We start from the raw sequence: 14,302 nt of genomic DNA, 5'->3' as shown, positions 1-14,302 counted from the left end.
TATATTTTGGTTTGGTCCATCACGGGTTATCTGTATTTCCATCCAAGGGTTAACATAATGTGTGTTGTCTCTTCGTGTGCAGGGCAAATAAAAATAATTCAACTAGCAGACCTTCAGTTGTGGCAGCGTCCTAATTAAAAGTACACAACGCAGAACGAACTACGCTACATCTATGTTAATTGTAGGGGTGCAGGAAGTAGAGGAATATTGGTCAAGGGGGAGAAGTCCTGAGAGGAGTGTTGTGCGTAGTAGACCTGTACCAATAGAAAGGGATAGGCCAACAAGTGATATGTTTCAGTAAAATTAGATGTTTAGCATTTATATCAATGGTTATAAACTGTACTGCAGGGAGAGAACGTAAGTCGCAGAAAATTGAAGCTGTGGTGGCAGCTGCAGAGAAGTACTTGAGTGTGCGAGACTTGACGTCAGAAGAGTTACAGGATAAGTGTTACGTGGTGATGTCCCATCCTTTCAGGTTGTTGGCATGAAGTAGGACTAAATTGATTTAAATAGTGGAGTAGGGTGCTGTATTTTTTGTGAGGGTAAAGTTAGATGGTAGGGTATTTGTTTATTTATTTTTCAAGTGAAGTATAAGGCAGTTGTACTCCAGTGTAGTAGGTGACGGCAATGCAACATATTAAACCCCATCGAAGAAGATCAACAAAAAGTCGGAACCTTTGTACCTAGTATGCGTTTCAGTCCGGCAGAATTTATGTGAAACTCATAGCACACCAACGCCGCAAGAAATTGATCGCTTTACTGACAGATTACTCTGTTTTGTAAAGCAGAAATATGTCTATATTTACACCAACAAACCAGATCCGACTCACAAATGTGGCGGTGGTGAGGATGAAAAAGGGAGGAAAACGATTTGAAATCGCCTGCTACAAAAATAAAGTGATGAGCTGGAGATCTGGAGCGTGAGTGTTTTTAAGGAATTTGGCTAGCTAGCTATAATAGCTAGCTAGATCTGCTTGATACCCACCGAGGCACACATCAAACACTACGAGTATGTCAGACTAATGGTAGTATGTTTTCATCTTTGATTTATTTATAATGAGCTCCGAATGTAACTAAATGTGTATATAAACAAGTTGTGCTGTTTCGGAGGAGCAAGTCATGACCTATCACTGGCCTTGAATCTTGCATCATATTCTTACCCAGTGTCGAGCGGCTGTGGAATAATGAGGATCAGAGGAACAATCTATGTGCCATGTGTTTTGCTTCTGGCATCTTTTGAACAAGAAAAAAATGGGACACCCCATCGACCGCCCCCAGAACCAAATCCAGTAGCTGCTCAGAGTTCATACAATATTTGGTTTTAGGTATTGAAAGCATTTAGCACAGTGCTTCTATCCTGGTCCTGGGGACCCAAAGGGGTGCTCATTTTTGCCCTAGCACTATTAATCTGATTCCACTAACCAACTCATTGTCACACCTTTGATTAGTGGAATCAGGTGTGTAGTACTAGGGCAAAAATGTGTACCCCTTTGGGTCAGCAAGACCAGGATTAAGAAACAGTGATAGCAAAACTTACTGTAAACACTTAATACATCTCCATGCAATTTCCATTTGCCAATTACACAGAGAGAAGGACCTGGATGAAGTGTTGCAGACCAGTTCTGTTTTCAATAATGTTTCCAAGGGTCAGGTTGCCAAGAAAGATGATCTGTCAAAAGCCTTTGGAACAGATGACCTGACAGAGATATGCAAAGAAGTAAATACATTGACAAATACAAACACCAGTAACTAATATTACACACATTCATTCAACATTATGTATTGCTATGATATTTGTCTATTCTGTATTTGTCTTTTTCTTTGTCGGTCAGATTTTAGCTAAAGGAGAACTCCAGGTTTCAGATAAGGAGAGGCAGAGCCAGTTAGAGACGAGTTTCAGAGACATTGCAACCATCGTGGCAGAGAAGTGTGTGAACCCAGAGACCAAGCGACCATACACAGTCAACCTCATAGAGCGGGCCATGAAGGATATCCACTACTCTGTCAAGGCCAACAAGAGCACCAAGCAGCAGGTAGGGCTGGGACACAGTGTTGTTGCTACAGTACACTGGAGTCTAGACATTTTCCTTATTTTAATATTGGCAAGGAAACATGAATGACCGGCTTTGTTTTTAATGCTCACTCACTGTGCATACTGTGGGTACAAGCAGTGGCAAGATTTAGCCATAAATGATTCCCTTCAAATGTGAAGAGTTTGATCTTTCATATCAAACATTCTGAACCTGTATGTTGTTTAGCTACATAAACCAGAATACTTACATGGATGGCTTTTAGTACGTACCAACAAATAAGTCTTTGTCATGCTAATGCCGATGAATCTAACAGCTGTTTGTTTGTTCCTAGGCTCTGGAGGTGATCAGGCAGCTGAAGGATTCCATAGAGATCCAGAGGGCCCACATGAGGCTGAGGCTGGTGCTGCCGGCCAAGGAGGGCAAGAGGCTGAAGGAGAAACTCAAACCCCTCCTCAAGGTGGTGGAAAGTGAAGACTTTGACGACCAGCTAGAGATGGTGAGAGACAGATCCCTCTGGTTTATACTGTCCTACACTGTGTGTCTCTAAAGCGCATGTGTCAATCTCTTTCCATGCTGGGCTGAGTGTCTGCGGGTTTTCTCTCTTCCCTTAGACTTGATTGATCAATTGAGGTCACTAATTAGTGAAGGGCGCCCCTCGCCTGGTTGTTTACGTCTTAATTGAAAGGAAAAAACAAAAACATGTAGACACTAGGTCCTCCATGGAATGAGTTTGACACCCTTGCTCTTAACTAAAATGGTTATATCTTATCTAGACATATCTAACTAATTTGGAATACATTGTATATGCTATGAGTAGTAAATAGTTCAAGTAATGCAACAACAAGCACTCTCTCCCTCCCCCTCTTTCTATATATATTTCTCTCCCCCTCCCTCCATCCTCCAGGTATGTCTGGTGGACCCAGGCTGCTTCAGGGAGATAGATGAGTTGATCCGCTGTGAGACGAAAGGTAAAGGTTCCCTGGAGGTGCTCAGTCTGAAGGATGTGGAAGAGGGAGACGAGAGGCTGGAATAACCTTCACACAGAGCACTATAGGACTACATACATACGCTATCTTACCACCACCGTTGCCACACAAACTGCAAACTCTTCATTAAAGAGAACGCTATTTCTAATACCAATGGATCCCATCTTATTTCCAGCCTCTGTTTATTTGAAGATAATTATTTAACTGAACAGAATATATTTTTTCCTGCCCTACGTACAACTACTGTGTGTATAGTCTCTCGTGACAGCTGATTTGCCTCTGGGACTCGATTGCTGGATGTATGATGTAATCATGTAAGTTGCATGATGCTTTAGCTGGAGGTTGATGGAAACCTGAATTCAAACATTGAGATGCTCTGTATTTCTTTAGTTTACAAAACAAGTTTGAGGCTTGTCAGGTATTGACCAGTTTTTCATTACATATTATGAGTTTTGGCAAACACTGACAAGCCATTTTCAATCATTATATTGACCCATGCAACATCAAACGCAGCTTGTGCAAGTTAATAAACACGTAATCAGATGGTTAACGTCTACAACATCGGAGGATTGATTACCTAGCAAGCCATCAAGACAAGGTAAAATATCACAAATGGAGCTAGATAAATCCAGAAGAATAATATACTTGTTGAACATAGCTATAGCCATCAGTCTTGTGTTTATTTATGGTCATCACTCACTGCTAAGTTTGTCAAGGCCCTGACATCAGTGTATAGCTATCTCGCCAGGGCTTTTTGCTGCGATCATGTGCGTGCACCACTTGAATGTGACCTTTGCTTATGAACAAAAAATGGCTCTATATAATTGAATTAAGTTATTTTTGTGAGTCAACTTCTACTCAAGTAATTAATATGGTGTTGACCCTGCATTTTCATTTTACCCAGTGTGGCATTTCACCATACTTATGAAGTCATATTTTGTTATTAGTAGTTAATAATAATAACCCCTTAATTTATATATTCTTTCATGAGTCTTTCCTTATAAACAATTGCAAATAAAAATGTAATTTCATTGTTTTTATTCATTTTTGTGATTACTATAGCATTGTCTCTCCAAAAACGGAATCAATAGCCCTATGCCAAGTTTATGCAGGTAAAGGGGCAATATCAAGAATTTATTACTGACATTACTCGAGCAGAAATTGTACAGTGCCTTCAAAAGTATTCATACCCTTTGACTTATTCCACATTTTGTAAATTGTTTTTCTCACCCATCTACACACATTACCCCATAATGACAAAGTGAAGACATGTTTTTATAAATGTTAGCAAATTTATTGAAAATGTAATAAAGAAATATGTAATTTATGTAAGTATTCACACCCCTGAGTCAATACATGTTAGAATCACCTTTGGCAGCGATTACAGCTGTGAGTCTTTCTTGATAAGTCTCGAAGAGCTTAGCACACCTGGATTATACAATATTTGCACATTTATTATTGAAAAAGTTCTACAAGCTCTGTCAAGCTGGTTGTTAATCATTGCTAGACAGCCATTTTCAAGTCTAGCCATAGATTTTCAAGCTGATTTACAGTACCGGTCAAAAGTTTGGACACACCTACTCATTCAAGAGTTTAACTTTATTTGTACTATTTTCTACATTGTAGAATAACAATGAAAACAGAAACTATGAAATAACACATGGAATCATGTAGTAAGCCAAAAAGTGTTAAATCAAAATATATTTTATATTTGAGATTCTTCAAAGTAGCCACACTTTGACATGACATCTTTGCACACTCTTGGAATTCTCTCAACCAGTTTCATGAGGACTGATTTTTCCAACAGTCTTGAAGGAGTTCCCACATATGCTGAGCACTTATTGGCTGCTTTTCTTTCACTGCGGTCCAACTCATCCCAAACCATCTCGATTGGGTTGAGGTCGGGTGATTGTGGAGGCCAGGTCATCTGATATATCACTCCGTCACTCTCCTTCTCGGTCAAATGGCCCTTATACAGCCTGGAGGTGTGTTTTGGGTCATTGTCCTGTTGAAAAACAAATGATTGTCCCACTAAGCGCAAACCAGATGGGATGGTGCATTGCTGCAAAATGCTGTGGTAGCCATGCTGGTTAAGTGTGCCTTGAATTCTAAATAAATCAGTGTCACCAGCAAAGCACCATCACACCTCCTCCATACTTCACGGTGGGAACCACACATGCGGAGATCATCTGTTCATCTACTCTATGTCTCACAATGACACAGCGGTTGGAACCAAAACTCTCCAATTTGGACTCATCAGACCAAAGGACAGATTTCCACAGGTCTAATGTCCATTGCTCATGTTTCTTGGCCCAAGCAAGTCTCGTCTTCTTATTGGTGTCCTTTAGAGGTGGTTCTTTGCAGCAATTCGACCATGAAGGCCTGACTCACACAGTCTCCTCTGAACCGTTGATGTTGAGATGTGTCTGTTACTTGAACTCTAAAGTATTTATTTGGGCTGCAATCTGTGGTGCAGTTAATTGCAGATTTCCGAGGCTGGAAACTAATGAACTTGTCCTCTGCAGCAGATGTAACTCTGGGTCTTCCTTTCCTGTGGTGGTCCTCATGAGAGACAGAAACTTTCAACATTCAAGAAACATTTCGGATTGACTGACCTTCATGTCTTAAAGTAATGATAGACTGTTATTTCTCTTTGCTTATTTGAGTTGCCATTAAACTCTGTAACATGGACTTGGTCTTTTGCCAAGTAGGGCTATCTTCTGTATACCAACCCTACCTTGTCACAACACAACTGATTGGCTCAAATGCATTAAGAAGGAAAGAAATTCCACAAATTAACCTTTAAAAAGGCACACCTGTTAATTGAAATGCATTCCAGGTGACGTCATGAAGCTGGTTGAGAGAATGCCAAGTGTGTGCAAAGCTGTCATCAAGACAAAGGGTGGCTACTTTGAAGAATCTCAAATATATTTTGATTTGTTTAACACTTTTTTGGTTACTATGTGATTTCATATGTGTTATTTCATAGTTTCGATGTCTTTACTATTATTCTACAATGTAGAAAATAAAGAAAAACCCTTGAATGAGTAGGTGTGTCCAAACCTTTGACTGGTACTGTAAGTCAAAACTGTAACTAGGCCACTCAGAAACATTCCATATCATCTTGGCAAACAACTCCAGTGTACAGTATACTTGGTTTGTATTTTAGGTTATTATCCTGTTGAACGGGGAAATTGTCTCCCAGTGTCTGTTGGAAAGCAGACTGAACCAGGTTCTCCTCTAGGATTTTGCCTGTGCTTAGCTCTGTTCCGTTTCTTTTTATCCTAAAAAACTCTAGTCCTTGCCGATGAGAAACATACCCATAACATGATGCAGCCACCATCATGCTTGAAAATTATGAAGAGTGGTACTCAGTGATGTGTTGTGTTGGATTTGCTGTAATTCAGGACAAAAAGTTAATTTCTTTGATACATTTTTTTGCAGTTTTACTTTAGTGCCTTATTGCAATCAGGATGCATGTTTTGGAATATTTTGTATTCTGTACAGGCTTCCTTCTTTTCATTTGGTCATTTAGGTTAGTATTGTGGAGTAACTACAATGTTGTTGATCCATCCTCAGTTGTTGTTGTTGAGTTCTCCTATCACAGCCATTAAACTGTAATTGTTTTAAAGTCACCATTGCCCTCGTGAAATCCCTGAGCGGTTTCTTTCTTCTACGGAATCTGAGTTATGAAGGATGCCTGTATCTTTGTAGTGACTGTGTGTATTGATACACCATCCAAATTGTAATTAATAACTTCACCATTCTCAAAGAGATATACAGTGTCTGCTTTATTTTTGACCCATTTACCAATAGGTGCCCCTCATTGCTAGGCATTGGAAAACCTCCCTTGTCTTGGTGGTTGAATCTGTGTTTGAAATTCACTGCTCGACTGAGGGCCCTTACAAATAATTGGTGCAGAGATGTGTGGGGTACAGAGATGAGGTGGTTATTCAAAAATCATGTTAAACACTAGTCCATGCAGCTCATGTGACTTGTTAACCAAATGTGTACTTCTGAACATATTTAGGCTTGCCGTAACACAGGTTGAATACGTATTGACTCAAAATGTTTCAGCTTTTCATTTCTTGTCTATTTATAAAAAACAGAATTCCACTTTGACATATGGGGCATTGTGTGTAGGCCAGTGACACAAAATCTAAATGTAATAATTGTTTAATTCAGGCTGTAACACAACAAATTGTGGAAAAAGTCAAGGGGTGTGAATACTTTCTGAAGGCAATGTAACACTTAGATGCTTAACCCTCACCACCAATACAAAAATTAAGCAAGTTGACAACATTTCAGACCCAATTATTACAGTTGAAAGCGCAATTAACTCTCCATGGGTAGTGCTACTCCTTTACCCCTATTATAAATTCTTCAACATCTTTCAAAGTGCTTCATTGCAGTAGAAGAATGACTTCTAACATTGTCTATTAGTACCTAGAAATCCATTCATACCTAGTACACATGCAATTTAGGTAGAATTTCACAGAATAATAATTCATAGGTGGAAGGTTCCTCACTCAAGGCCCTCGGAGTGATCGCATCTTCTCATGAAGGCCGTGTTGTTGCCCGAGCATACTGGCTGTGTCTAAAAGCAGTCCTGTGGATAGTATCCAGGGGGTTGGTTGGCTCCTGCTCTGCCACAGGATAACCTGGAGGGTAACTCCCTCTTTCTGACTCATCCTGCTGCTGGAACATGAGGCATCTAGTACTGAGAAACCCTCCCCCTACTACCGTCAGAGAGAAGGAGATCCATCCTATATACAGAGCAGCTCCCCAGTCTCTCCTCAGCACCACAGCGCCCTCCAGTGGCTCATTAGTGTGGTGGCAGGTCCAAGCGACAGGGACAAGCAGCAGTATTCCAGACAGCACAAACACCACACCGGAGACAACTTTCACCTGATTCCTCTTCGGAAACCACACCTCTCCAATGATACTGATGACCACAGCAAAAGCTCCAGCACCTATAGAAGCCATGATCAAGCTTCTCCATGTTTGGAAGTTTCCAGAGAGGGATAACAAAGACTGGTAGAAGGAGCAGTGGAGGCTACCGTCATGGTTGAGGTCCCAGTGGTCCCATTCCAGCCACACCCCATCCCAGTATGCTGGCAGCGTGGCTGTGGAGTTGTCCAGAGTGCCGCTGACTTTCCACAGGGGCAGGCAGCGGGTGAGGATGGCGCACAGCCAGCCTGTAATGCCCAGGCCCAATGCCGCTAGCTCCAACTGCCGCTTCATGACTGAGCTGAGCTTAGCTCCTCACAGGAAGAGGCCTAACAGCAGGGTTTAACCAGCTGCAGGCACAGCAGGGTGGGTGTCTGTGTGAGTATGTGCTTGTGTGTGTGTCTAGCCTGTGTGATTTGAAACCACTCCTCCCGAATTCCTGAAAAGGGCGTGGGGCAGCCGTGCAGCCCTACAGCTGGGGAATAAAGGGGTTTCCTTCTGTTTACTGTGCCATGGTTTCACAACAATTAATCTTTTTCAGTTTCACCACAGCCACTAAAACAAAGATTCCACTGTGTCTTCTGTTGACTTCAGCCTCTGACTTTGTGATCTTGTAGGAAATAAGCCTTGTGTGCCTCACCGTGTACAGCATCTAGTCTTTCACACTTAATTCTGAATGTTCAATGTTCTCCCTTCTAATCAGTTTTGATACACCTTTTTCCAATAAGATAAATAAAAGAGATGCAACAAAAGTAATTTAGGATCAAAATGTTTATTTATATTCGGTTCAAATCGCAAATAATTCACAAAGAACATGATTTGCTGCCCTCTAAAATGCTGCATCTATTTTCTTTTAGCAGATTCTAGTCACAAAGTCAAATGTGAAAAACATTGTTCCTGAAACACATTACAAGAAATAAACACAGTTTAATAGGATGTAAAAAATGAAATGATGTGAATTACAACACAGGGATGTAAAAACAATCAGGTTCAATCAGTGGACGTACTTGTACTGTCAATAACAGTAACCTGTTGATTTTCAGTGATTATATTTCAATAACAGATATTTCCTCAACAAACATCTTTCATGGGGATAGTGAACATTTGAATATCTACAATTACCTAAGCCAGACTTATTTTATAACAATAATTAACTAATATTATCTTATTTTTAATAACTTCCACCAAAGCTACTGTATGAACGACCAGACATGTACATGCAATGTTCAAAAGAGGGAAAAACATGCTGTGACATGTCTATTCAGAGTGCCAACACCTGCATGATTTACCTGAAGTTAACAGGCAAATAAAGCACTCCCCTCTCACACATAGTTCTTTATGGCGTAGCTGCTGTGAGTGTGAGTGGGCATCCTAGCCAGGGTGTACCTATTGCTGGAACCATGCCTGCCCTCTCTCCCCCCTGGAGGACATCTGGTACACAGCACCCCTCCTCCACAGAACAGGAACCCAGAGGTCACCCAGCCCACATAGATGGCCGCCCCCATCTCCTTCTTCAGCACCTCAGGGACCCGCGGGTTATAGAAGTCCCTAATGATAGACTGGGCTGTCCAGGACACAGCCACTATGATGCTTAACCCAGCCAGGGTGAAGGTGATCCCTGCGGCCTGCACCATGCAGGCTTTGACCCTGGGATGGCTCAGGCAGTTGGTACACCTAGCCCCCAGGAGGAAGACGAGGAACGCCAGGCAGCCCAGTACCATGCTGATGACAATGAGGCCCCAGGCCGCCTGGAGGTCAGGGGACAGGTCTAGAAGAGCGTCGTAGATCTTACACTGCATCTGTCCCGTGGTTTCAGACACACAGGTCATCCACAGGCCCTCCCAGAACACCTGCATGACCACCAGGTGGGTGCCGATGAACGCTGTGACCTTCCACATGGGCAGGGCGCAGATCAGGATGGTGCCTGCCAGGCCCACCATGGACAAGGTGATGCCCAGCTCCTCCACAGCCATGGGGGGTGGGGTGGGGGGGCGCTACAGCTTGCACAGAACTGGGGATAAAAGAAAGGGAAAAATATGCTCAACATGGCTGTTTGCTCTTTTATCGCTGTGATTACAACCTAGCAATTACCACACTTTTTTTTACAAAGACAACAACGAAAAATGTTTTGGTCATTTAGCAGACACTCTCTAGATCTACTTACAGTACTGATTCCATACATTTTCATACTGCTCTACCATGGGAATCGAACCCAAAACCCTGGTAATGCAAGTTGCAATACAAGATACCGCTTGTTCCATAGTCAATAAGTCCATGAATTCCAATTGTCCATGCTGAAGCACTGAGGTTTATGCACTTTGTCTGTTTGACTGAAAGGAACGCCAATGCAATGATGCATTGTGTGGTTCTAGGTTGGACATTGTCCACCCTACAGTTCTTCCTAACAGGCACACTACAGGACAGAGATGAGTAGGGATGTTTCTGTTTGGGGAGTAGAGGCCAATCAGCTTGTATAATGCAGAAACCATTCATTTCACCCCACAGTTTATTGCCTATCACACCTTTAGATCCCACATCAATACCCTTTTAGGAAATTCATTTTAAAATGAATAAACTCTTTAATTGGAATAATACTGTATCTCTGACACGTATAACCTGCCCTGTCTGAATTATGTTTTGGCTTTGCCCGGTTCCATTGCCAACTGCAGTAAACAAGGGGTTGTTCCCTAATAACATGAAGGGAGGGATAGTCCATTGATAGATAACCTTTTATGAAGTATCTTTGCCACTTCACATGAAAACTTCAGAAGTGGATCATCTATTTTACAGTGGAACTTGGGGTACTACCATAATGATTATTGGAGATAGACTTGCTACAGTATGTTCTGTTTACAGTTTTCTCCTCTAGCCACTCCCAGTTACCACACATTTAGATATTGTTCTGACATGCTTTGTTTTGCTTCTCACTTCGCTGCTAAAAATACATTGAAAATGTAATAAACCAGAATAGTTTTACTAGTGAATTCCCAGAATTGATTATTCAACAGTGAGCCTGCAATGGACAAAACAAGGTCAGTGAGTCAGTCAGCACAACATTGAGATGTGATGTATCTCGTTAACTTGACATGAGCTTGACTTTACTAAATAAAGTGATATACAAAACAAATTAAATGTATTAATTACCATGACTGAGCAGATTTTTCCATCAGTGTTCCTATTAGATAAACATCACAGGATTTTTACAATGGTATTTTCTATTTTTATTTCACCTTTATTTAACCAGGTAGTCCAGTTGAGAACAAGTTTTCATTTACAACTGCGACCTGGCCTAGATAAAGCAAAGCAGTGCGACACAAACAACACAGAGTTACACATGGGATAAACAAGCGTACAGTCAATAACACAATAGAAAAGTCTATATACAGTGTGTGCAAATGTAGTAAGATTAGGGAGGTAGGGCAATAAATAGGCCGTAGTGGCGAAATAATTACAATTGAGCAATTAAACACTGGAGTGATAGATGTGCAGCTGATGAATGTGCAAGTTGAGATACTGGGGTGTAAAGGAGCAAAAAATAATAATAACAATATGGGGATGAGGTAGTTGGGTGGGCTATTTACAGATGGGCTATGTACAGGTGCAATGATCGGTAAGCTGCTCTGACAGCTGATGCTTAAAGTTAGTGAGGGAGGTAGGTAGCATTGTTAGGTGCTTTGTCATAGTTTTTGTCATGTGGGTGGCAGACAGTTTCTTCATCATTTGTCATAATAGAACTATGCTGAGAGAGGGCATAAGTATATACCACTAGATAGCAGTAGTGTGTCATCAGTGTATTTGATGGAGGGACATGACTGAGGTGTTGCACTATATTGCAGGTTTCTTTGAATAGAATAGAAAGAGAACAAGAAGCAGTGAATCAGTCATTCAGATTGAAACAATTATGCTAAAGTTGATACTGGGCGGAATATTAGGATCATTTGATCATTCAATCTTACATAATATTAATGAACTGTCTTTGTAACATAACTGAATATAACGTGATAATCAATGATTTGATATTAAACTTTATCTTAACTCAATAACAAAACACCTAAGGCTAAGAGAATTTAATGGTGAGACATTTTCTGCATGAGAACGGCGTAACTCGAGCCCCTCGCGGCCTACTACCTGCTACTGATTAATTCCTCCCCCTCCTTATGTGTTGATTGTGTGCACCTGTTTTGAGTTAGGTAGTAAGGCTTTATTAGTCAGCCGGCCCGCAGGGTTCCTTGTGCGGGATTAATTATTGTGATCGTCTGTTTGGTGTACTTGTGTGCACGTCTATGGGTTTTGTGTTTTCCCATTTTGTGGGTTTTCCCTGGACAGTTTAAGTCCCCCTGTTTGGGGCATTTGTTTGTTCTGTACGCCCTGTGTTTTGTGAGGGTTGGCTTATGTTCAGCGTTTCTCAGTGCATTAAAATAGCACTCCCCTGAACTCTCTGCTTCCTGTGCCTGACTCCTCACCCACTACACTCAGACCGTTACAGAATCCCGCACCACTGGAATGGAGTCAGCAGGAGCAACAGCCACTCCCCTCCCATCGATGGAAGAGAGGGTTCTACATTACACCACCGTTCTCCATCGGATCGGAACGGCGATGGATCTGGTGATGGAGAGAATGGGCCGATGGGAGAGAAGCGGTCTCCTCTCTCCACCTTCGGCCCCCCCTCCTCAGGACTCCCCATCTCCCGACTCCAGCACCCTCCGTCTTACGCTCCCGAGGGTCTATGATGGAGCGGCAGCAGGGTGCCAGGGGTTCTTACTCCAGTTAGAACTGTACCTGGCCACCGTCAGACCTACTCCCTCGGGAGCGGAGAGGGTGAATGTCCTCATCTCCTGCCTCACGGGTCATGCTCTGGAGTGGGCAAATGCAGTTTGGAATGGCCCAGACTCAGCTAAGGAGCACTACCCCGAGTTTTCTCGCCGCTTCCGCGCCGTGTTTGACCATCCTCCAGATGGCCGAGCGGCGGGAGAACGACTATTCCATCTCCGGCAGGAGAAAAGGAGCGCCCAGGATTACGCGTTGGAGTTCCGTACCTTGGCAGCAGGATCCGGGTGGAACGACAGGGCCCTTATCGACCACTACAGGTGTAGTCTCCGGGAGGAAGTCCGCAGGGAGCTAGCGTGTCAGGACACCGCTCTTTCCTTGGATGAGCTAATTGACATGTCCATCTGACTGGACAATCTGCTGGCTGCCCGCGGGCGTTCGGAGAGGGTCCTGTGTGTTCCACCACCCAGCACCTCCACTCCTGTTCCGATGGAGTTGGGAGGGGCTTTGCCGAGGGGTACCGGAGGAGGAGGCTCCCTCTGCACCAACTGTCGTCGGAGAGGACACACGGCCGATCGGTGCTGGGGGGGTCCGTCTGGGAGTCGAGATGGCAGGCAGAACATTTCTCGATCACCCCAGGTGAGTCAGCACCAAACTCACCCAGAACCCCCTGTTGGTCACATGTTTGTCTTGATTTTTTTTCTTAATTTTTTCCCCTCTTCCCAGCATAGGGCGCTAGTCGATTCAGGCGCAGCTGGGAACTTTATGGATCGCGGACTTGCTATTAAATGAGGTGTTCCGCTTGTGCCGATAGATTCTCCCTTTCCCGTGCACTCCCTAGATAGCCGGCCATTAGGGTCAGGGGTGGTCAGGGAGACCACGATCCCACTGGACATGGTAACGCAGGGGAATCATAGGGAGCGTATCAGTCTCTATATTATTGATTCGCCTGCGTTTCCAGTGGTGTTAGGGATTCCCTGGCTGGCCCGGCACAATCCTAAAATTTTGTGGAGACAGGGGGTTCTCCAGGGGTGGTCAGAGGAGTGTTCTGGAAGGTGTCTGGGAGTTTCTGTCGGTGCCACCTCGGTGGAAAGTCCAGACCAGGGTCCCACAGTGTGCATTCCCCCCGAGTATGCCGATTTGGGAATCGCTTTTAGTAAAAAGAAGTCGACTAAATTACCACCACATCGACCGGGAAGGGATTGTGCGATAGATCTCCAGGTAAACGCTGCGCTTCCCAAGAGTCACGTGTACCCATTGTCCCAAGAGGAGACGTTGGCTATGGAGACATATATCACAGAGTCTCTGGGACAGGCGTACATTCGGTCCTCCATTTCACCCGTCTCCTCGAGTTTCTTTTTTGTGAAGAAAAAGGAGGGAGGATTGCGTCCGTGTATTGATTATAGAGGTCTAAATGCCATCACAGTGGGGTTCAGCTACCCACTACCTCTCATTGCTACGGCAGTGGAATCCTTTCAGGGAGCGCAGTTCTTCACAAAATTGGATCTCAGGAGCGCGTATAGCCTGGTGCGTATTCGGAAGGGAGACGAGTGGAAAACCGCATTT

At 43.2% G+C, this 14,302-nt stretch overlaps 3 protein-coding genes across 4 annotated transcripts in view; 1 reads left to right on the top strand and 2 right to left on the bottom strand.

Annotated features, from left to right (window-relative positions):
- The first annotated feature begins 519 nt into the window (after positions 1-519).
- Positions 520-4,055, top strand: LOC112267063 (ribosome maturation protein SBDS). The gene is made up of 5 exons (XM_024445114.2): positions 520-920; positions 1,588-1,717; positions 1,833-2,033; positions 2,365-2,529; positions 2,938-4,055. Exons 1-5 carry the CDS (start codon positions 793-795, stop codon positions 3,064-3,066), a joined length of 753 nt encoding a protein of 250 aa, XP_024300882.1. The 5' UTR covers positions 520-792; the 3' UTR covers positions 3,067-4,055.
- Positions 4,056-6,791: 2,736 nt separating this feature from the next.
- LOC112267055 (claudin-4) lies at positions 6,792-8,368 on the bottom strand. Its single transcript, XM_024445107.2, has one exon. The coding sequence runs from the start codon at positions 8,261-8,263 to the stop codon at positions 7,577-7,579; it is 687 nt and encodes a 228-aa protein (XP_024300875.1). The 5' UTR covers positions 8,264-8,368; the 3' UTR covers positions 6,792-7,576.
- A 357-nt stretch (positions 8,369-8,725) lies between these two features.
- The window catches only part of LOC112267057 (claudin-4), a 44,765-nt gene continuing 39,188 nt past the window's right edge, over positions 8,726-14,302 (bottom strand). For both annotated transcript variants that reach the window (XM_024445108.2, XM_024445109.2), the window contains one exon: positions 8,726-9,980. In XM_024445108.2, coding sequence (XP_024300876.1) covers positions 9,292-9,942 — 651 coding nt within the window. In that variant the 5' untranslated portion in view covers positions 9,943-9,980 and the 3' untranslated portion in view covers positions 8,726-9,291. The remainder of the gene's footprint in view (positions 9,981-14,302) is intronic.

Source organism: Oncorhynchus tshawytscha, linkage group LG14 (genome assembly GCF_018296145.1).
Source record: "Oncorhynchus tshawytscha isolate Ot180627B linkage group LG14, Otsh_v2.0, whole genome shotgun sequence".
In the NCBI taxonomy this organism is placed as follows: domain Eukaryota; kingdom Metazoa; phylum Chordata; class Actinopteri; order Salmoniformes; family Salmonidae; genus Oncorhynchus; species Oncorhynchus tshawytscha.
The sequence above is the reverse complement of the archived record's forward strand: the minus strand, read 5'-3'. Positions and strand labels throughout refer to the sequence as shown.